This window comes from Grammomys surdaster, unplaced genomic scaffold, assembly GCF_004785775.1.
Source record: "Grammomys surdaster isolate TR1022 unplaced genomic scaffold, NIH_TR_1.0 205, whole genome shotgun sequence".
NCBI classification, from domain to species: domain Eukaryota; kingdom Metazoa; phylum Chordata; class Mammalia; order Rodentia; family Muridae; genus Grammomys; species Grammomys surdaster.
In genome coordinates this window covers 6361378-6385850 of record NW_021604650.1, presented here as the reverse complement: position 1 = coordinate 6385850, position 24473 = coordinate 6361378, and the positions used below count along the sequence as shown (strand labels likewise).

The window sequence follows — 24473 nt, the reverse complement described above, 5'->3', positions numbered from 1 at the left end:
AAAATACTGTATAGCTGTAAGTACAAATTGTGTGTGTGTCTGCATATATGCACAGGCCAAATGCCAGGCAGAAGAGGGTATCAAGTGTCCTCCCCTAACACTTTCACCCAATCCTTTGAGGCAGGGTCTTCCTGAACCCAGGGCTCAGTTCCCAGCAATCTTTTTGTTCTCTGCATCCTCAAAGCTGGGGCTATAGACATATGGCTTGTTATATAAGTGCTAAGGTTTGAATTCTCGTGATTACACAGCCATCTCTCTGCCCCTAAGACTTTTTTTTACATCATTCCCATTTCTGATCCTTTTGTTGTACACAGATCTTTCTGTGTAGCCTAGCCTGGCCTTGAACTCTCATGCACCCCTACACCTGACTCTTACTGCTTTTGTTGCAGAAAGGCATGTTCTTACCCATCACAGTCCACAATTTCAGGGCCTTCGAAAGAAAATGGGTCGGCTTTGTCTGGCTCTGATTTCATCTTGTATGTTTTCGTCAGGACAGGATTGGTGAAGTAGTCGTTGGGTTCAAAGTGAAACTCTAGCACAAAAGACTGAAGCAAAAATCCAGAGTAAGAACTACCTAACATCTGCACAAAGAACTTAAAGAACCAACTCACAACACATGGGCCACAGCCCTTCCTACTAAAATCAACAGTGGCAGCCCCACCCTGCTCCAGTCCCTCTCTGGTTGAAATCCAGATAAGATTCTGTGCCTTGCAGTGAGTGAAAACAGGATTCTTCATGGGAGGTAAATAGAGAGGACAGAGTCAACTGCTCCCTTGAAGCTGCACAGTTCTTCAGAGAACACACAGGGAGACAACATTTGCAGAAAAACAGGTATATCAAGTCCAATGGCAACAAGAAAAAAAAAAAAAAAAGAAAAGAAAATGTGGAGTGTTAGTATACACTTTAAATTCTAGTACTTGGGAGGCAGAAGCAGGCAGATCTCTGAGTTCAAGGCCAACCAGGGCTTCACAGAGAAACCTGGTTTCAAAAAAAACATAGAAACGAAAACAACAAGCAGGATGATTTTCTGAGGCAGAATGCATCAAAACAAAAACCTCTGTGGGACTGAGCAGTGCTCTGAGACATATGCCTATTTGTGTAATCAAAAAATTTAAATGTGCCTGACCTAACAACTTGATTTTGGGAATTTATTCCACCAGAGAAATATTAGGGTGATATGATTCACCCTCAACTTATTCATAACGAGAAACAGACACACAAAGAGTAAGAGTCAGCTATCAAGACAAAGCAGATTCACTGGTGCTTGCTCATGAACTGGAGCACAAACACATGTACTTTCCCAGCTAGAAAGGACTATGTGACACCCCTACAGACTCTCAGAGTAAGGAGCCCCTGAAGAGGCAGTTTTGCTTTCTTTACTGTGCTTACTCTACACAGAATTCAAATAGGAAACAGCACCAGAAGGTGAGAGATCTGTGCAAGCTCTCCATATTGGCTTGTTTTAAGTTTTGAACATTCTCCATAATAATCATCTGAGAATTTGGGGGTGGTGGTGGTGGGGAACAGTCCACTCTGGTAGAGAGAATATCTTGTGTGTTATAGGGATGTATAACTTGTTACTTAAAAAGCCCACGACCTATGGCTTAGACAGGAAATAGAGGTGGGACATCCGGGAAAGAAAGGATTGTGGGATAGAGCCAAATGGGAGATTGTCCAGGAAAATGTGATGAGACAGATTTATGGTACCTGAGCACAGGTAACCAGTCACATGGCAGAACGTAAGCCGAAACGAATGGGTTATTTTAAGTTTTATCTAGTAAGAGAAGAGCCTAGCTATATGGCCAAATATATTTTGAGTCTGAGTCTTACTTCTGGGAGCATGGGGCTGGAAGGAAGAACTGGGGATAACTTCAACACACTCTAGCTGATCATGCTCACAGTAACCTGTGGGGCTGTGAAAGGATGGCTTGTTTTCTGGTAGAGCACTGGCTTAGAGATAGCCAGATATCCAAGAGGTGTCCATGCCTGCAAGGGACGGCACATTATCTCTCCACGCTCCCAGATTCCAGACTCCTGACATGTGGCAAAGATCTCCACTGACCCGCACCTTTCAGGCATGTAGGGCAATGCCCCTACCAGCCCCTCCACAGGCAGAGGGCCTGACTACAGGCCAAGGACCTGACTACAGGCCGCTCAGCCTCAAGAGATTTCCGTATTAATGAGATACCTAAAGGCCAGAGGGCATAGCCAATTAAGTATTCTTTCCCAGACCCTCCTCCTTACAAATGGTATTTTAACCAAAGGCCCGTCCTGGGGGTGCGGGGGTACATGCAGATTCATCTATCATCCGCCATGAAAATAAAACCCTTTTGGAACCATGGACTTTCTCGTGTCTTTTGGGGCCCGCCATGGGGAACCGTGAAGGTCTCAACCATGGAGCCTCATCTAATCTCTCCTGGAGGACTTCTCTGCGTTCTAGCCACAGGGACCGCAGACTCAACGAAGCTAGCCGACCCTGCCAAGTGAGTGTCTTCCCAACACTCTTCTCTTCCCGAGGGGCATAGTTGAGGTTTCTTTCTCCTTCGCCCGCAGCCCCCAGTCTCTGTTCATCCACGGTCCCCCAGTGGTATCTGGGGGCCTGAGAATAGAGACCACCAGCCTACGGGTCCACTAGAGAGCCCTGTGCCCACGGAGGAATTCAGACTGAGTAAGATTCTCTCACGCCCAGGCTTGAGCCCTGCAGTGTCTGCCCAGCACCGCGCAGAGTGAACTCAGTTAAATTCGAGTGTTCCAGTCTCTTCGGAGACCTGGAAACCACAACTGCCCAACAAGAACCCGCGCCAGTGCTCATGTGAGCTAATCATCCCTGCAGTAACCCTTGCCTCAGGAAGTACAGCCCCAACTAACATGCAGAGGAAGCAAGATTGGCTGGGAATGGATAGAAACAGCCCTCAGAAATAAAACAGGCTACTAATAAGGAGAAAGAAAGAAAGAAAGAAAGAAAGAAAGAAAGAAAGAAAGAAAGAGAGAGAGAAAGAAAGAAAGGAAGGAAGGAAGGAAAGAAGGAAGGATTAATCTTATTTAGCTGAGAGTAGGTGGGTTCATGCTTTATATTCTAAACACCTGGAAGGCTGAGGCAGGGACAGACTGTCATGACTTTCAGGCCTGCCTGAAATATACTGTGAATAGTCTATCTCAAAAACAGACAAAGCAACCAGCCAAGGTAGCATATGCCTATAATTCCAGAACATGAGCAGCAGAGACAAGAGGGCCACATCTTTGAAGTCATCTTACTCTATATTCTGGGTTAGCCCAGGATACACAACAAGACCCTATCTCACAACAATGAAATAATTCATATGAAGGCAAAAGTACAATTTAATCTGGATGAACTGAAAACAAAATACAGAGAATCTCAAACCTGCCTGTATAGAAAAGGTAGAGATCAGGTAGCATAGCCAGAGCTTTGGGTGGGAAGGAGCTTCTGTGGCCACGTGAATTAAGTTGGCAGCCCCTGACCAAGAGAGGCAGCAAACATACTGGCCCGATCTTCAGAGCTGACAAATGTTAACTTTTATAAAGGAAAGAGGGATGAGATGTATACAGCTGCCCCCAAGGACTGATGATAAAGAAATCCCACCACTGTCCTATCTCCACCTGTTAACCAGGGCCTGGGGTAGAAATGACAAGACAAAAAACCTCTAGCTTCCTCTTTCAAGATCTCTTGCCTATCTCTTCTTGAGAAGGGGGTGGAGGGAGAGGGAGAGAGGGGGAGGGAGAGGGAGAGGGAGGGAGGGAGGGAGGGAGGGAGGGAGGGAGAGAGAGAGAGAGAGAGTGTGTGTGTGTGTGTGTGTGTGTGTGTGTGTGTGTGTGTGTGTGTGTCCAAGACCTGAAACTGAAAGCCACTAGCCAGTCAGTCAGTCATGTGTCACTGGAAATCCTGTAGCACTGGAATGGAACCCATCAGCCACAGCAAGGCTAACAGGTTACGAACAGTGCTCCTGAGTAGAGGGTGAGGCTCAGCAAGCACCAGCTCTGCACATCCTAGGTTAAGCCCATTTTCCCAAAGGCCAGACCACCTCCCATGTTTGAAGCTGTTTTGGGGTAGTTTCAGTCACATCTACATTGGTTATTTTAGGCTAAACCCAAGCAGGTTACTTTTCTTAGTATCTGGATTTCTGAACCAGTGCTGTTCATGTTTGTATGTTCTCATTCTTTTAAAGAAGGGATCTCACTGTGCTGTGATTCAGGCTGATCCTGACTCCTATTCTCAAATAATCCACCTTCCTCCTGGGATTACACGTTCATGTACCACATCCTACTACCTCCCATGTGACACCTAGGAAAAGTACGGTGTGTCAACCATCTCTACCAAACAAGAAAATTCAGCAACTAAATCAGAGGCTGACCAGGTGATAACCACAGCCTAGCAGTCAAGGCAAGGTCAACTTGGCACTAGCCTGTATCCAGCTGGCTACTCAGCCTTGGGACATGATATGACCCATGTTACTGGCCAAATGTGCCCATTACCAACTGCAGTAGCAAAAGAAGTCTGATGAGCATGAGCAGGCATCCTCAGGGCTGTCCAACTTTGAGTGACAAGAATCAGATCTTTTGCACCTTAGTCAATCGGTAAGGAGCTTGGTCACTACTCACCATAGGCTGTCCAGGGTCTGAAAATTTCACTTTAATATCCTGCAGATGTTTTAAGATCGGTTCATCATATTCCTAACAAAGAGAGAGAGAGAAAAAAAACCCTGAACAACAGTCCACACCTCACAGCAATCACAGCTGCATGTGTCCCAGATGCTGGGTACTTGTCCCTATTGGCATCTTGTCTTTGTCTAGTAGTAACTTCTGGAAAGCAATGCAAATTTGTTCACTACGTATCTCTGGTGGCAGCAACAGCATGCCAAGAATCAGCTGCCCCCTCTCTCTAGAGTGTCATCAATGCTGGCTGCAAGGAAGTCCCATGCTCTCCTGCCACTACTTGACAATGCAGTTGGCAGTGTCACCAACCAAGACTTCTGGCTCCCAACATCTAAAATAACAAAGTAAAAGGCTTGGCATCAGGAGAGATGGCTAAATTAGTTGCTGGTCTTATTGCACAGTATTAACCAGGGACAATTAATATCCAAAATCTGCATATGCCACTTCTATAAGAACATAGAGCCGGGCGGTGGTGGCGCACGCCTTTAATCCCAGCACTTGGGAGGCAGAGGCAGGAGGATTTCTGAGTTCGAGGCCAGCCTGGTCTACAGAGTGAGTTCCAGGACAGCCAGGGCTACACAGAGAAACCCTGTCTTGAAAAACAAAAAACAAACAAACAAACAAAAAAAACCAAAGAACATAGAATACGTCAAAGCCTAACATACAGGAGTCAATGATTCCTGTTGCTCTATGATTTACAATGACTACTTCTTAGTACAGTAAAGAGCCTACAGGAGAAAAAGCTAAAGGAATGAAGACTTGACTTACAGGTTAGATTGTTAATTCATTCACTCTGAGGTTGGCATTGAATCCCAGAATTTAAGGTTCTAAACCTCTAAGAACTAAGCCTGCTAAAGGCCACATCTCAATTTTGAGGTTTTTTTTTTTGACGTCAGAGAATAAAAACAAACCATATTAATTAGGTATTTAACGGAAAAAAAGAAATCAAAAGATAGTTCTGGAAATAGGGCACACCAAAAGCAGTCACATCTCTGACACTGATAAAGGTACATGGAACTCTACACCAGTATGCCTGCTATGTTATGAACCTGATCTGAATGGCCAGCCCAGCAGCCTATCATGCATCTACTGCCACATCAAATGGGATGTCTGAACATCAAATGAGAACCAACATGGAGGTGTGAGAATAAGCACATACATATGCACTCCCATTAAAGTACCAACATTCTCTCCAAAAGCACAGCAATGTTACCAACAAGTCCTATGCCCCATCCCTCATGTTTACCAGAGCTGCCAGAAAGCTGGCCAGACCACACATACAACAGAGTGATACCAAGAGCTAGGCAATCTAGTACCTAAATACTACATTGGAAACTCCACCTCATTACAACTGAGTTTTATTTGGTTTAAACCCACCTAGCAGTGTGGGCAACAACACTCAGGACCACAGAAGAAAACACAACTGTCCCCATCAACCTGACTCACTCCCTTCCTTTATACACACTTCCCATCCCATAAAGCCAAAGAAGACTATGAGCCACCTGGGCCATACATGGACCATGTGAGGAGATTCTGAAAACACCTCTCCCCAGATTCCCTGTGGTCACAGGAAGAACCTTGTGAATAAGGTTTTGGTGTCCAATGCTGGACTCTATAGGACGTACAGGAGACAGTCTTTCAAGCTCTGGTATGGGCAGAATTGTCAGCCTTGACAAGAACTGCCAAAGAAAATTTGACCCCCTCCAACAAAGGTCTCTCCCCTAGATCAGAGTTGCTGCCTAAGTGTCAGTCCCCAAAAGGAGACTTTTCATTTATTTTAAAGACTCTCCCAGCAGCACCCAGGTAAGCAGTGTGTAACTACCACCAGACAATCCCTCAACATACTATAAGAGTTGTGCGTCACCTCAGTCTTCCCCAACCCACCTGCTCACCAGGCAGAAACCCCTCACCTGCACCAGCTCGCTAAGCATGTCCACATTTCTGAAGATAGTGAACCAAAACTCTGGGATGCCTTTGGGGTTCAGCTCTTCCACTGCTGCTGCTTCTTTCTCAGCTATGACTACTTTATTCTTCATATCTCCCTATAAACAGATTCAAAAGAATAAATAAAAGTCACTGAAATAAAAATTTAACACAGTTCAAGGACTTACTGTAAGACATTATTTTAGGGCCATTACATAATTTCCTTTTTCTTCTGTGTTTCCAAACCATGGAGTTGGAAAACATATTCATGGTATTATGTCTACATGTAATTTCACAATGAATGTCCTATCGAGGGGAGAAAACAGATTGCCACCAGACTTGTGAAAGAGTGTTCAGTCTGACTTGGTGAGCTTCCTATCATCATACAAGAATGAAAACTACAACAGCTTCTAGCAGACACATATATGGAGTCACATCCATTACCACAAATGTGAAGAAAATCCCAATTTGGGCCAGGTATGCTAGTTGATACTTGTTATTCCAGCACCTGAGAGGCAGAGGCATAAAGACTGCCATAAATTTGAGGGCAGCCTTATCTATATACCAAGTTCCAGACCAGCCAAGACTGTCTCACAAACAAACAAACAAACAAACAAATAAACCAGGCACACAAACCCCAAGAAAACCTGTTTGCTGCAGCAGCACTGTAACCAGCAAACTGTTCAGCAACTTGGGTATGCAGTTCCCAGGAAACAGAGCATGAGGGTAGATACACTGGACAAACACCAGCACTGTGATCAGGTAGGCCATGCAGTACTATGAAAAGAGACTTGTAACACAGCCTCAGAAGAAGGTAGGTAGGTTAAAAGAAGCTGAACCAAATGAATTCTCAATGCTTGTCATGACAGCCTGTTATGTCAGAACAACATGCAGAGATCTTTAAACCATCTAAATGGGCTTTCCTTAGATCATTAGGAACAAACTAGTGCAAAACCACAGCTTCAATCAAGTTCTGCCAATGGCATATGCCATCTATGTGAGTTTAAGGTCAGCCTAGTCTACACATGAGTGAGTTCCATGTGTACCAAGATTATATAATGAGATCCTGTTTCAAAAAAGGCATTGCATATAACCATAAAAATTAAACATATTTCCAAAAAAGATCACTGAAAGATGCTTCTACTAAACCAAAGCTATCTGTTATCTAAACACAAAACACAGGGGCTTCGGTGTAACTCAGTGGTAGAAAACTTGCCTTTTGCTTGTGAGCCTCTGGGTTACAACCCTAGTACAAAAAAAAAAAAAAAAAGCAGCAAACAAACCACCAGGATACAAGTTAAAATTAACTTTGTACCATGCTAGAACTTTGCATGGGATGTGGATGAGACTACCATAGAAAATGGCTAGGATGTCATGATGCTGCTGGTCATTCAGTTACCTGCTAGATGAGCAGCCTGAGGCTCCAGATGGTCCCTCTCTACATGTGCTTTCCTCCCCACTGAGGAGGAAGATGTGCAGCTCCCACCCATTCTAACCTCCACCTCGTCTAGCCTTGAACTCTCATTGGTTAGCTTTGTTCCAGAGACAAGGTCTCACTATGTAGACCACGCTGGCCTCAGGAAATCTGGCTGCCTGTCTAATCCTGGGGTAAAAATCATGTTCCACCATGCCTCGCACACTACAATCAAGTATTGCTTGCCTGATCTATATTTCAATCCTATGCTGTACATAGATCACTGAGAAGGGGTCACAACTCACTTGTCACGGTAACTGAGCACACTGCCTCAGATACCATAGTGTCACCACAAACCCATGTACCCAGTGAAGAGAAGAGAATTACTGTAGTCCCACTCTACAAAGCTTGGCAGACAGAAACCATGAAGCAGAACAAGCCCTTGAGTTCATCTCCCAATACCACAAAAATAACTAGGATTAAAGAACACTACATAACAGAAACTTACAGCCAACTTGTCATCCTCCTCATTCTCACTGTGCCACGCTGACTCTGCATCTGTGGGCTCCACATCACCAGTGATGAATTCTCTTCTCTACATAAAAAGCCAAGAGTCCATCAGCACATTAGGCTCTCTGCAAACTCAAAAGCTAAGATGTTTACACAGGCCTCTGAAAAGACAGTCACAAATTCTCTAGGTGGTACCGTGTCTCACCCCACAGGAGTTACTGCATGAGGCAAACACATTAACAAGTACGCACCTTGTCAAATAGAGGCTGGTACAAGGCCGCATACTTCCTCTCCAGGTCATGAACTTCCTCGTAGAACTTAGCTTCTATGTGCGCACACCTCACCTGGAGCTGCTTCAGAGCATTAATTCTTCTTTTGACAGCTTTGGGTAAACTATAAAAAAAACAGGAAATAAAACACCTGGTGCCAGCAAACAACTACATATATACATACAATAAGCACCCTGACTAGAAAGAGCTGCTAAAACCCTACTTGCAAACAAGCCAATAGAATAGACTGCTTGCTGGGCAAGGTGATGCAATCCTTTAATTCCAGCAGAAGCAAGTGGATTCTCTGTGAGCACAAGCCCAGCCCCATCTACTTAAGAAGTTCTAGGACAGCCAGGGATATGTACAAAGACCATGTCCAAAAAACAAACAAACAAAAAAAACAAACAAAAAAACAAAACAAAAAATACCAAAAACCACTCAATCCCATAATATATCAAAAACAGAAATGGGGGATCAGTTTGTAAAACTGCTCTCTTGTCCTAACCAAACTGGTGAAAAACGACCAAGAACACACCTGCAATCCCATCATGCAGGAGACTACAATAAGAGTAACAAAAGCTGAATGTTATTCTGAGCTATACAGAGAACAAGGAGGAAAAATGTAGGTCACAGGTGAAAACACTAACCTAATATGCAGATAGCGTTTGGTCCAATTCCTACTACACAGAGGTACAGGTACACACACACACACACACACACACACACACACACACACACACGCGAACAAAAGAGGTAGGGATCTGGGCATGGTGTTATGCACCTATAAATCTCAACACTTGAGAAGTGGATATAAAAGGATCAGATGTTCAAGGATAGCCTTGGCTACATAGTAAATTCAAGCCCAGACTAGGCCACCACATAAGATTTTATCTTTCAAAAAACCAAAGACTGGGGCTGGAGAGATGGCTCAATAGTACTTGCCGCTCTTACAGAAGATCTGAGTTCAGTTCCTAGCATCATGTTGAGTGGCTCAGAACTACCTAAAACACGTGCTCTGGGGAAATCAGATGCCTCTGGCTTCTATGTGCATCTGCACGAAAGTTATGTATACACACACATATACACTCATAAGTTAAAACAAACAAAAGCCCACCAAAGAGATGGCTCAGTGTGTAAGGGCACTAACAAGCCTAATGACCTGAAGAGTTTGGTCCCTGAGAATCACAAGGTAGAACAAGAAAACCAACTCCTTTAAACTGACCTCTATATGCACACAATAGGATGAAATAATGGGAGCTTTGCAAAACTCCCACACAAGGACCAGACTCAGGCTAGCTGACAAGGACCCAGGCCTATGTGGGCCCTGACACTAGAACTGAACAGACACATGAAGTCTATAGATACCGACACAGAATTCTCTCTTCTAGTCACACCAGCTAAAAGTGTCTTTGCTTTGGATCCAGAGTTTCTTTTTCTCTTTGTTTGTATGAGCACTCCTAAAATCAAAAGAAAAAGAAAAAAAACAAACCAAACAAAAACCATGCAAGGCAGTGGTGGCACATGCCTTTAGTCTCAGCACACAGGTGACAGAGGCAGTCGGATCTCTGAGTTCTAAAACCAGCCTGGTCTACAGAGGAAGTTCCAGGAGAGCCAAGGCAACATAGAGAAGCCCTGTCTTGAAAAACCAAAATATGAAAGGAAAAAGAATTTAACCTATAAAATTATTTAAATTAAAACTCAAAAAGTAATGCCACCAGATGAAAGAAAACGTGTTCACAGCAAATTTGAATACAGGTCCACATAAGCAGCTAGTGCTGGCCCAACAGATATGTGAGGCTGTGTTCTCACAAGCCATCATCACCCTGTGCCTTTGTCCTAGTGAGCAAAACCAGAAAACCAGACACCATTCTCAACTCCCTCACTACATCCTACCACCTACTCCATCAAGAGAGAAAGAAAGAAAGAAAGAAAGAAAGAAAGAAAGAAAGAAAGAAAGAAAGAAAGAAAGAAAGACAGACAGACAAGCTAAACAGGACAAAGACAAACTATACCCACTGAGTAGAGTAAACTCAGAAAGGCCTCTAAATGGACACAAGGAAATGTGCAGTGTCTTTTCCTATTGTAATAGCTAAGCCTTACCCAACTGAATATGGAGCCTGAGGTGGGTCATCTCTTCCAGAAGGCAGACAAGGAGACCCTGAGAAGCAATGCCTCTCATTTCTACCATACAACAGAGTCAGGTCACAGGCCTCCCAACAAGGGTATAGGTACAGGTGTTCTACAACTGGCCAGATAGCACTCAGGCTTATTTGCTGAGCCCTCTGAGTACCAGCCACATGGTGGCACTGTACACTACCAAGCAGACAAGATGAGCTGCTCCTGAGTTGTGAAAACCACACTTGCTCCTACTCTAAGGCAAGAAGATGCTTGTTCTGTTGCCCGACTGGCTATATACTTACGTTTCTATGTAACTAGAAGGAGTGTGAGAGACGTTGTCAAGACGTTCCTGCAAAGCTGCCAGCACTTGTGGGTTCTGCATCACCTGGTCTGTGAGTTTTTCTATGAGGAGTTGGAATGAGAACAGTTATTTAGCAGCCAAGAACTCAAACACCAACATGGATCTCAAACTTGTTAACCCAAGCTACACTCAAAAAGATGAGCAAGGAAATGCCATGACAAGAGCTTATCTCATAATAAAAAACCAAGAGAGAGCTGTACTGTAACTCAATAGTCCATATAGTACTTGCCTAGCATATGAAGCCCTGGGGCTCAATCCTTATTATCACAAATGTCTGTTAGAAATATGTTCCCAGCTGGGTATAGTGGCAGAGAATCCTACTCCCAGCACTCAAGAAGGAGAAAGGCAGGCAATCTTAATTCTGAGGGTAGCCTGGACTATACAGTAAGCTCCAGGACAGCCAGGGCTACACAGAGATCTACATAGAGCTATCTCAGAAAACAAACAAAAAAGTAGTACCCATCCTCTAATGATTTTTAAGCCAGTATTCAGTATAAGAAAAGAGGCCTGTGTTGGGTCCAGATAATAAGAAACAGTAGCACCTCAGACTACATTTGCTTTAAAATAAACAATTATATAAATTCCCAATACATGTCTACTTATCTTTACTCCTAATGTCTAAATATAGCAAAATACTTGTTTAGAGACATATCTTTATTAAAGTATCTTTGTTTGGGGGTGGGGTGGGGGTGAGGAGGCCTTAGGAGGCAGAGGCAGGTGGATCTCTGAGTTTGAGGCCAGCCTGGTCTACATAGCCAATTCCAGGACAGTCAGAGTTGGTTACACAAAGAAAACCTGTCTCAAAAAGAAACAAAAAAGTATTTTTGTTAATCACCCCAGTAGGTGGTTGGTGATAGTCAGAGGCTCCTGCCTGTAGCCAGCTAAACCCTAGGCCCCTGAGATCATTGACTATCAACTTTCAGGGGCTGGTAATTAACTCTGGTTACACCTTGTCCCCCAGTCCCACTGGTGTTTGGAAGCCAAGGACAAAATTAGCTTCTAAAGCATCCACCCACTTAATCCACAGAGATGGCTCTCCCCAGAATGCCCTCTTCCTGGAAAGCCCTTTCCCTACCCAAACCTACCTACAAGTACTCTGACCTACTTCTCACATGTCTTTGTTCTGAACTTGTAATACTGAGCTATAATTTAGAACCTGTTCCCCAAATAGAAAAAAAGGAGACACCAAGAGAGTAGGAACTGTCCTTTACTAGGTAATGGAGTCGAACCTGGAACTTAAGACCCTCCTGCTTGGACTCCCACGTGCTTAGAGACAGATTAAGATTTTTTTTTTCCATTTTATCTTTATTATTGTGTGTATGTATTCAACCAGATGTGCACTGCACATGACTGCATGTGAATTTACATACACAACAATACATCCAGGTTTTGCTTCAAAGTTGGGTGCAAGTCTGGTTAACATTGTGACACTCAGGTCATTGTGAGAGCCAGTGAATGAGGTTGTATTGTTCTCTTTCACGGAGCTAAATTTCTGAATGAATCACTAAACGAAATGCTGATTTTTCTCTTAAGACAGAAATCCATTACTGCTACTATAATTATTGTAACAAAGTGGTTCTGGAGAAGAGACTCCCAGCCATACATGGAAACCCTCTATAATCATGCTTCATCCATTGCACTGACCTGTATTATTGGCATTTTTAGCAGTTTCCACAGAATCTGCAGGGCCTCCTTCTGAAAGACTAAAACAACAAGTTTACAAAAAGTGTTATGAACAGACTTTCAGAGATAGCATCAACTGGCACTTTGAGTGTTTATCCAATGTATTAGGGATCTATCTGTACAGCAAGAGACTCCAGGTCAGGTGAAGACCAACATGCTGCACCATTCCTTTTATCCCAGCACTTGGGAGGGAGAGGCAAATTTATCTCTGTGAGTTCAAGGCCAGCCTTGTCTACATAGTAAATTCCAGGACAGATAGAGCTACATAATAAGACTTTGTCTCCCAAGGAGGAAGGGAGACGACAAACAAAACAGATAACACAGACATGAATGTGTTATTTAAGGGAGATGTCTTCCCATCTAAAAAGATCACACCCACCCAGCTCTCTTTCCTCACACCCAATAGAAAGCCTGCTCTGCATAGGTCTAATCTGTAGCCCTTGCCAAAGCTTCTTAATTTTCCCTTTCTGTTTGAGATAGGGTCTAACTCAGTAGCCCTGGCTTCCTAGGATGACAACTGTGAACTACCATACTTTGCCTCATTTTTATCTCTATAATTAAAAAAAAAAAGCCGGGCAGTGGTGGCACATGCCTTTAATCCCAGCACTTGGGAGGCAGAGGCAGGCGGATTTCTGAGTTCGAGGCCAGCCTGATCTACAGAGTGAGTTCCAGGACAGCCAGGACTACACAGAGAAATCCTGTCTCAAAAAACCTAAAAAGAACTTGTATGTCCCATGTGTGATGATACACACCTTCAATCCCAACACTTGAGAACAGAGGCAGGTGGATTTCTAGGAATTTTGAGCCATCTTTGTGCACACAGGGAGTTCTAGGCCACCTAGGGCCTAGAACACATTGAGACCCTGTCCTAAAAACAAAACAAAAACAAAACCCAACAACAAAAATTATGTTTATGAATATGCCCCCATGTGGGAATGTGCAACGCCAATGGAAGCTACAAGAGGACACCAGATCCACCGAACTGGAGTTTGTGAGTAGCCTTATGTGGGTGATGGGAACAAAAAGTTAGGTCTGTGCAAAAGTGGTACACATTCTAAACCACTGTGCCATCTCTCCAGCCTACTAATTTTTATTTTGACAGTCAATCTCTTGATTGTATAATTGATCTGTAGTGCTTAAACCACACTACTGGAACAATAAGCTACTCTCTGGTCAGCAGAGCACACAAGTGGCCTGTGCAGTAGATGCAATGACAGCAGTGCTCTGCCAACTATGCAGCATCACCAAAACAATGGGCTTCACAAACACAGGCCTGACTGGCTACCAAAGAGCCATGTATTTCTTCCTGAAGACAATGTTCTACAAGCTCATTCCGTGCATCTCTGTGACATGAAAGCAGAGGGAGCTATGGGAAAATGAAGAGCAATTATGAGCAAAATTAATGACATACATGTATGAAAATGCCATGATAAAATCTTCTATTTTATATGCCAACTAAAAAAAAATCAAAACAACACTCAACCAACACTGACTTTGACTATCCCACTAAAAACCTCTTCCCTGATCCCTGGTAGGTATGTCAGATTAATGACTGTCAGATGTATGTCAGATTAATGACACAGGGATTAAAGGCTAGGGACTACAGAAACTTTGTCTGAGACAGCTAGGGTCTGAGATCAATTTCTTTGCCAGCATAAGGGAGTAAAAAGGACATTACCACTTGAAGTTTAAACTAGTTAACTTTGAATTCTAGTTTCTGAAATACAATGGGCTCTAGCTCCCTACCCAAACTTTGAAGTCTAGTAAGCAAAGTCCATTTTGGCTTACCTGTTTTCTGCCATCTGAACGAATGCCTTTGTCCCCTACAAATGAGAAAGTTCACAATTATATTCATACACACACACATACACACAAATGTTGCATTACCCTGCCAACACCATGATGGCACTCCACCAGTCATGGCAGTTGAAGGAAATGGAAATGTCCTGATGTGACCTGAAGTTATATGAGCAGGCACATGTATAATCTCATAGACAGGTACATTTAGATAGATCTAGGTTTCTCTGGACATGGTGGTGCATGTCTCTAATCTTAACAACTGGGAGGCAGGCACAAATAGATCACTATGAGTTTGAGGTATAGAGAGTTCTTGGACTCACAAGGGCTACACAATGAGACCATGTCAAAAGATAAAACTAAACTGAAGTGAATTTTCATGCTTTACTTAAAAAAAAATTTTTATGTGACAAGGTCTCATGTATCCCAGCCTGGCCTTCAATTTGCTTTGTAGTTGATGACCCTCCATGTCCGACCCTCAGCCTCCACATTCCAGTACTAGGATGACAAGTATACACCAGCATGCTGGGCTTATGCAGGACTGAGTATGAAACCCAGGGCTTCACGTACGCTACAAACTGAGCTGGATTCACATCATTCAGAATGATTCTGAATCACTCTGGATTCACTGACCAGACTAATGTGACCAGACTTCATAATAAGAACAGAATCTTAATCTGCCTTCTCTCTACAGTAAACCTAACAGACCCACATAGCAACTTATTCAAACAATTCAAAAGCACATTGTTTGAACTGTCTCTCAAATATATGGAATAATGTTAATCTATCTTTTATGCCACCTGCACTGTAAAAACACCATGAGACACTCCACAAGACTACTCTGTAAGAATACTTGATCTCAAAGCAACTGTCTCACTTCAAAGGGGTATGATGAAGTGAGGCAACCATACATAGCCCCTCACACTTGCCAAGTGTACATGAGACTTTCTGAAAGCTATGCTCCTGCCAGGAAAACAGGAGACAGGAAAAACAGTTCCAGCAAGAGTGATGATGGACAACTGTTTCGCAGTTAACTAGCTGAATCTTCTATTAGATTTTTATTGTTTAAAAATAAAATATGTGCAGGTGGTTTTAAATCCCAGGACTTGGTAGGCACAGGCAAGTGTCTACATATTGAGGTTCAGGCCAGCCAGGGATACACAAGAAACTCTGTCTCAAAACAAACTCAAAATGCACAAAAACACGTCACACGTCTTAGTTAAGGTTTCTATCACTACAATGAAACATGACCAAAAAGCAAGTTGGGGAGGATAGGGTTTATTCTGCTTACACGTCCACATTGCTGTTACCACCAAAGGAAGTTAGAACAGGGACTTCAAGCAGGGCTGGAACCTGGAGGCAGAAGCTGATGCAGAAGCCATGATGGATGCTACTTACTAGCTTGCTTCCCCTGTTTTACTCAGCCTGCTTTCTTATAGAACTCAGGACCACCAGCTCACTTGTGATCCCACCCACAATCAGTGGGGCTCTCCCCCATTGATCACTAATTGAGAAAATGCCTTACAGCGGGATCTCATGGAGGCATTTCCTCAACTGGGGCTCCTTCCTCTCTGAGAACTCTTGTGTCAAGATGACACACAAAACCAGCCAGTACATATGACTAGTCTTTTTTAAATTAAGTTATTTTATAGAAGCAAAAAGAGTAAAGCAACAATAGTACTGCAGATGACCAAACCCACAGCAACACAGCAGCTTCCCACACTCAGCTTCACCCCCTAAAGAATCTTCCTCAGACCACAGATCTTCTTTGGAGTCCAAACCCACTGGCCACAAGATCTACATTCCTACATCTACTCTACAAAGTTCACCATTCTCAATGCCAGCAAACACTATTGTCCAGATGTCCAACAAGGCTTTTCTACTATATATTTTTGTTCATGGTCTCCACTGAACACCTAGGTCAAATGTGGTTTCCTACCTCTTGCTATTCTTAACTTAGATGGCAAGATTTTCATATAAGATTTCTGGGTTAAAGAATGAATAATAAATACTATTGAGGTGGTTACACACGGGTACTCCTTACACTTCGGCTCCACGATTACAGTACTCCATTACCTACCTATGACTAAAAGCAGCTTCTCCAGACTACACTCCCAGCCCACCACCCCTTCCCAGCTGTACAGTAATCCTCAGCACATGAGTCTCACCATCAAAGACTGAGAAGCCACAACCACTTGAAGCACTTGTGACGGTCAATTGCCTCACCACAGTGGTACAGCAAGCCAGCCCATCTCTATGACACATTCACACAGACTATCCTGCCCCGTGATTCTTTTCTCTGAACACTGAGACCAAGGCAAGACAAAGTGCCAGCACATGCTCCAGCACCATCCCTTACTATGTTTACCAAACACCGAAAGTCATAAAGAGCTATGCAGGTTTTAGAGAAACATCCATTTTGTTTTTAAGGTTAAAATGACAGGTTAAATACTGGTTTTATGAAGCCATAGCACAAAGCCTTATTAGGCAAACTACTTTTAAAAGGCATCAAGAGCTAGATATAATGATGCACACCTGTAATTCCAGGACTTGAAAGGTATGGTTATGCTGGCTACATGGCGAGTTAGTGACCAGTCTGGGCTACAGAAGAACCTGTCTTAAAACACAAAACAAACAAAAACCCTAACAATCAAGTTAGATTATGACAGTCATCAGGGGATACTAAGTTAATAGAATACAGAGGTTTAGGTTCATTTCCTTTCTTTTTTTTTTTGCTCCAAACATAAAAAAAAAAAACTTTCAGAAGAAAAACTTTAAACTTTATAGCAAATTTTAAACTGGCCACTTCTTAAAGATTAAAAAACAAATCAAACAAATAAATCTTTTATGTATATGAATGTCTGCCTGCATGTGTAGCATATATGTGTAGTACCCAAGGAGGCCAGAAGAGGGCACCAGATCCTCCTGCAACTGGAGTTATAGGTGGTTTTGATCCACCACATAGGTAATGAGAACCAAACCCATGTCCTCTGCCAAGAGCATCCAGTGCTCTTAACCATGAACACCTAAACTGGCACTCCTGAAAGACAAAGAAAGGCATAAGCTGTGGAGTGGCATCACACTTCACACTACACTTTTATATATTATCTGTCTTCATAAAAGCCAAAGGTCTTCAACATCTTAACACAAGATAAACAAATGAGTACTATTAACCTAAACTGGCCTGGAGGGATGGGTCAGTGGATAAAAGGTGCTAGCCACTAAGCCTGATAATGTGAGTTTGATTACTGGGAACCATATGGTAGGAAAGAATAGACTCCCAAAAGTTGTTCTGACTTCTACTTCCGGCACATATGCATGTATGTATACAAATATAACAGAACTCTAAAGCACAGTAACTTGGTTCACAGTCTGAAAGATGACAGGCTGACCCAGAGAAGATAAGGATGTGTAACCAGGAGTACTGACTTGCAACTTAAGATCAGAAAAGGCCCTTAGGGGTCAGGGGGGTTGTTTGTGCCATGTACACAGAGGTCAGAAGACAATTTCCAGGAGTCAGTTTTTTCCTTTTAACCATGTGGAGCCAGGGAACACATTGAGGTCTTAAGGTTTGGCAGCAGATGCCTTTGTCAGCTGAGCCATCTTGTTAGTCCATAATATTTTTAAGCAACCAGATGTACATTAGATTGATCAGTGCAGGTGCTGGGTGGTGCTTTTCTGCTTACTTTTGAAACTTCTCATCAGTGGGGCCAAGGACCAAAGAAGGAAAACTTTCAGGAGGGCAGAGCATATCCACTGACTCAATGCAGAGTTCAGGGCTTAGCAAAGGACTTGCCATGAAACAGGTAGCCAGATATCTCGGCCCAGTTAATCCCTGGATGTAAGTACCATGGTACTGAACTCCCTTTGAACATCTTGGCCTATCCTATGCAATTTTGGAAGACACAAGATGAGGACATTTCCTTAGTCACACCTGCTTACAACATGTACTGAAATACCTCCAGCAGAAAATAGCAGGTCATCTCACCAGAGATTTCTAGAGGCCAAACCACCAGGCTTCAGGAAGAAAGGAAAAATTATGGTTTTTTTCCCCCCTCAAGCAAAATGCTCCTCTGGTAGGAGAGGTACCTCTGCAGCACTTGGAAGTTATGAAAATATGAACAAGCAGATATTAGAACAGTTTTCTTAATCCAGCACTGACTATCTCTTCTTGTTAAGAGGCATTTATTTTCTTCCCTCAAATTTGAAATTACAAACAACCTCCCAAGACTCTGGTGTCTCAAAAGTATCCTCCCACATCTGACTCTCACCTGTTCCTGCTGCAGGAAGGAGAAGACCACTCACTATTTGCTTTACACTGGAGACCCTAGACATGTGCTGGAGATCTTGCATGACTAAGACACAAAGCCATAAAGCTACTCTGAAGTAACTGTATGTGACTTAAATCATAAATATAATTGTCTCTTTGTACATAAAGTTCAGAGCTGCCAGGCAGTGGTGGCACACGCCTTTAATCCCAGCACTTGGGAGGCAGAGGCAGGTGGATTTCTGAGTTCAAAGCTAGCCTGGTCTACAGAGTGAGTTCCAGGACAGCCATGGCTACACAGAGAAACCCTGTCTCCAAAAAAAAAAAAAAAAAAAAAGGAAGGAAGGAAGGAAGAAAGCAAGCAAGCAAGCAAGCTCAGAGCTAATCTCACCTCACTAGACTGAGTTTCCTGGACACAAGACTGAAGCATACTGTTACAAACACAGGAAAAAGGAATTTAAGGCTATGCAGCAAGCAGTCAAAATCAAAAGGTAAATCTGTAGTCTTCACACTATAAAAATAAAATATGCCTCCTGTTACTGTAAAATTCAATAGCAGACCAAAATAAAGCAGGTGAGCTTCCTCTACCGAAGACAGAGGAGACTGGACTGCTAATGAAAACAAATCTACCCTATCACCAACTTTGTCTTCAAAATGCCTAAAAGTCCAATCCAAGGCTCTGCTATTTACCCATTCTTACCCACCAGATCTATGATCAATGACAGGTCTCCCAAGTGTGGTCTAGGAAGCCTTCATGCTACCACTGTCAGGTAGTAGTCCCTAACAAAGGCTGAGGGTAGAAGTCCCTGCTATTTCCCTAGCATCTTCCTCTACTACAGCAATAAGTGCAGCAAAATGACATCAGTTTTAATTCTAAATGCCTAAACACACTTCATCTTTCTTGCTGTAGTAGTTGCTAGCTGGCCTCGAGCTTCCTGCCTCTACTACCTCTGAAGTGCTGGAATACAGATACAAGCCAGCACATCCACTTATCCTTCCTTCTAAGTAAACAAAAAACCTTGTGCTCACTGGCTAGAGGTCCACAACAGCTCAGTACTACTGTCTTTTTTTTTCTTTCTTTCTTCAAAACAGGTCACCTGGGCCTGGATCCAAGCAGCAATGTACTCATCTATCTGCCTATTTCATACTGAGAGTTGCCCTTAGACCTTCACAGATTTAAACCACCCTTTCGTAAATGTTTAACTTATTTATGTTTATGGGTGGTTTTCCTGCTTGTCTGTGCACTACTTGCAGAGGCCAGACGAGGGTACTGGAACCCTAAGACTTAAGTTATAGACCATTAGGAGCCACCCTATGAGTACAGGACTCAAACGCAGGTCCTCTGCAAGACCACCCAATGATCTTAACTGCTAAGCTATCTCTCCCACCCCTAAATTACTCTCTTGCCCAGAATTTTTTTTTTCAAAGACAAAATTTTAAGTACTGGCAATTTTATTTGTATACAAATACAACACAAACCTTTATATACAGCATAAAGACAGCTAGCAGGGACATAGCATACTTTCACTAACAAGAGGCAAATGGGGGGGGGAGTGAGATAGGATCTTGCTGTGTTATCAAGATAGATTTTAAAGCGTTTCAGAGCAGTTGGGAATATAGGTGTATACTGCCACATCTATCTTAGTTGGGACATTTTAAGATTCAAGTACAATGTTAGACCAAAGTGGTGAACTACCTCATCCCTAAGAATACCATCCCTGCAGGAGTATTATTTATTGCCCACTGGTAAACTCTATATACTCAACTACACAAAGCCAAATGGCCAGTTCATAAGCCATAATGGCCATGATCTTTCTGAGAAGATCCCAAAATATATACATTGTTCCCCAGAACTTTGGTAACAAAATTCCAGAAAATGATAAAATCGCTATTATTTTCACTAGTGATTCTATATTAACTCTGAAAAACAGTTCTGGACCTAAAGCTAAAATATCAAAATGTGTTTAGATGCTATGACATTGTGAACCAGTAACATTGGTCAACTAAGGAAAAAAAGACCAACAACTGAGTTTTACAGCATTTACTTTAGTTAAAGGCATAAAATGATACAACTGTAGACTACCCGACAGGTGAAAGTATCTCTCTTTTACCCCAATCCTATCAAAGCTCTGTTTTCTCTGAATCTCACTGTTCATCTGAATGGTATTTGTTTCAATACGGTATTTATTTAATAATAAATGTTTATTATTAAAACTGAGCCAGATTAAATCTATTTGAGTTTAGATGCAAACTACCATCACACTAAACCTAAGGGACTTAATTTGCAATACAGGTCGAACACTCCTATACCAAAAAATCAGAACATCCCCAAACTCATTTCTTTTCGAGTTTTATGACACATTTTGTACTTTCAGTTTAGAGATGCTCATCTGTCAAACCTACAAATATTCCACAAACCGAACCACTTCTGAACTCAGCCGTTTCTTGCTAAGGCACACTCAGCCTGTTGCACCTAAATCACGTATTATTGTGAATGGAATTTAGACACGTCAGGAGCTTAAAGGAGCCTCTGGTGTGTAGTAAGCAGAGATTAGTCACCGAGAGGAGGCAACACTATGACAGGAAGGCGGCAGTGTAACTTAAAAACATGTAATTTTTGGACCAAAAACTTGAACTTCAGTCTTATTGCTGGGGAATATGCATACGCTCGTTATGGCAGCGTACGCGCAGGAAGCTACCGCGGAAATTCCTCCAAAAGTCAGCAAAGCAGAGTTGGAGGACGTGCAAGGCAACTTGCCTCAAGGATACCCCTGGGAGAAGGGGTACTGATGGCAACCCTGAACCCGTTAGAGGCGCACGGGTCTCAAGCCTCAGTGTGTGTCACTACGCTAGTTCCGCCTGCACCGCAGGCTCAGAGAGTGAGGTCTGACCAGGGCACTGTGCGGAGAGCATGCAAAGCCCGGAAGGGCGAGGCGGCGGCCCAGTAGACCCCTTCCTTTCCAGGCCCGCCTCGCTGGGGAGGCCTTATCCCCCTCAAGGAACCGCTTGCGCGGCTTCGCGTGGGCTCTCGGGCGGCGGGAACAAAGCGAGCTGACCTTCAGCCGGGGGCGGGGCTGCACGGAGGAGGGACGGGCCCGCCATCGCCCGCCACCCACCACACGGACCTCTGACCGGGCCGCCGCCCGCCTCTGCTCGCCGCCATGGCGCGTCGGCCTGCCCGCGCCGCCCACCCCCTGCCTCCACCTCCTCCGCCCCAGTCCCTCGCTAGCCGCCCGCCGCGCCGTTACCCGCCAGCACCACACCTCGCGCCTCCTGCGGCAGTGGCGCCCGTCCTAAGCTCGCTCCCGGGCTGCGCCGCCGTGGTCGCCAACAAAACCACCTGCCATTGGCCGTATCTCCAGGCTCCGCCCTCTGCGAGCAAAACGGGCGACGAATGGACAATAGAGCTGTTTATCAACTGCACCCACGCTAGGAGAGGCAACATCCAATCAAAATCTGTTGAGGGGGGCATGGCGCCGAGCCTAAGCCCGCGAGCTATATGTAAATAGAGTAGTGACGTTTGTTCCGGCGCACGCGCAGCTCCGTGCTTCTTTAAAGGGGCCGCTGGGCGGGTGTAAGAATTTGGACTTGTAGCTTGAACCCGCTATGATCTCTAGGGTTTGAATTTCCTGGGCCTTGTCTGCAGCGCTCTTCCCAGATTACTTACAAACCCCTGCCCTCCCCGGCCTGGGGAAAGCACCGCCTACTTCCCAAGGCCTTCTGGCCCTCTGACTACGGTGCCTGCCTGGGACTATCCTTCTGATAGAAAAAGTTCAACACATCCGTACTGGTTGGTTTTGTGTGTCAACTTGATACAAGCTAGAGTTATCTGAAAGGAGGGAACTTTGAGAAAATGCTTCCATAAGATCCAATTGTAAGGCATTTTCTTAATGATTGATGGGGGAGGGCCCAGCCCATTGTGGGTAATACCATCCCTGGGCTGATGGTGGGTTTTGTAAGAAAGAAAGCTGCCCAAGCCAGTAAGCAGCACCTCTCCATGGCCTGTGCATCAGCATCTGCCTCCAGGTTCCAGCCCTGCTTGAGTTCCTATCCTGACTTCCTCAAATAATGAACAGCAATATAGAAATGTAAGCTAAATAAACCCTTTCCTCCCTAACTTGCTTTTTGGTCATGGTGTTTTCATGAAAGCAATAGACACTATCTGATTAAATAAATAGCTTGCTTGCAGATAATGTGTGCTTTCCTAACAAAATCTACAAACTGGGTAGTTGAAAACAAAGCTCGGTATGGTGGTGCAGCATGCATGTCTTCATCCCAGCACCTGTGAGATTAGAGATGCAGGTGATAGAATGAGCAGTTGGTCACTTTCAGCTATGTAGCCAGTTTAGGGCCAGTCTGAGCAACATCCAACCCTGTCTCAAAAACAAACAAAAGTTAAAATGAAGTGTGGTTACTGAACGCCAGAGGGTTTACAGCATTGTAAACTGTAGTCTCTCTCATCTTTAAATTGGGACTATATATAAACAGTTTCATTTACAAAATTAAGAAAAGTAATTAAGCTCATATGTCTTTAAATTTTTCTCACATGCATCAAGATACAAGGTTGTTTTTTGGTTGGTTGGTGGCTGGTTTTCCAAGACAGGGTTTCTCTGTGTAAAAGCCCTGGCTGTTCTAGAACTTGCTCTGTAGACCAGGATGGCCTTGAACTCACAGAAATCCACCTGCCTCTGCCTCCCAGGTGCTGGGATTAAAGCCGTGCAGCATCACCGCCGGGTTTTTACTTCATTTTTATTTGGGGAGTGGATGTGGTTAAATCAGACAAGTATAGAAAATAGTTTGGCAGCCAGAGACTCCATTTGGTTTGGACTACACACACACTCCTCTTCTAATATTGCTATGGGCAGTGTAAAAGTTCACCCAACTTATTTTTTTTAATATTAAAAAAGAAAAAAAAAGACACCAGGCAGTGGTGGCACACACCTTTAATCCCAGCACTCAGGAGACAGAGGCAAGCAGATCTCTAAATTTAAGGCCAGCCTCTGGGTCTATCACAGAGTATTTCTGATCTGTACTATTCACCTTTCGATACAATTTCCTAGCTACCTTACAATCTGTGTGTATCTTTATTTCAATCCCTTGAATAAAATGCTCAGACCCCAACAGCTAGTAATAAGTTTAATAACAATATTTCATTATTTATCTTTGAGACAGAGTCTACGTAGCCCTAGGCTGTGAACTCATAGAGATCTGTCTGCTTCTACCTCCTAGGATTAAAGGTGTTCACCACCATGCCTGGGTTAATAAAGCTATTTGAATACAGGCTGAAGCATAGGAGTTAAGAGAGGGCCTTAGAAGGTTTGGGGGGGTCTACAGCATGACAAAACTTAATTTTTAAATGTTAATAAAATGTTTAGTCTTATTGTTTATTTTTATCTTCTGGTAGTTCTGGCTGTCCCAGAACTTGTTCTGTAGACCAGGCTGGCCTCAAACTCAGAGATG

At 43.6% G+C, this 24473-nt stretch overlaps 1 protein-coding gene and 1 non-coding gene across 5 annotated transcripts in view; both read right to left on the bottom strand.

The window, feature by feature from the left end:
- The window catches only part of Nap1l4 (nucleosome assembly protein 1 like 4), a 37791-nt gene extending 15436 nt beyond the window's left edge, over nt 1-22355 (bottom strand). For 2 of the 4 annotated variants that reach the window (XM_028770983.1, XM_028770980.1), the window contains exons 1-9: nt 22277-22355; nt 14738-14772; nt 12911-12969; nt 11208-11307; nt 8770-8911; nt 8517-8603; nt 6582-6713; nt 4618-4689; nt 406-545 (exon numbers count right to left, since the gene is read on the bottom strand). In XM_028770983.1, coding sequence (XP_028626816.1) covers nt 406-545; nt 4618-4689; nt 6582-6713; nt 8517-8603; nt 8770-8911; nt 11208-11307; nt 12911-12969; nt 14738-14751 — 746 coding nt within the window. In that variant the 5' untranslated portion in view covers nt 14752-14772; nt 22277-22355. Of the gene's footprint in view, nt 1-405; nt 546-4617; nt 4690-6581; nt 6714-8516; nt 8604-8769; nt 8912-11207; nt 11308-12910; nt 12970-14737; nt 14773-17281; nt 17341-22276 lie in introns of those variants that run through there. The other 2 variants (XM_028770982.1, XM_028770984.1) reach the window with 2 other exon arrangements.
- LOC114624362 lies at nt 3836-3962 on the bottom strand. Its single transcript, XR_003711911.1, has one exon. It is a non-coding gene; the product is annotated as a small nucleolar RNA SNORA54 (small nucleolar RNA).
- Nucleotides 22356-24473: the final 2118 nt, after the last annotated feature.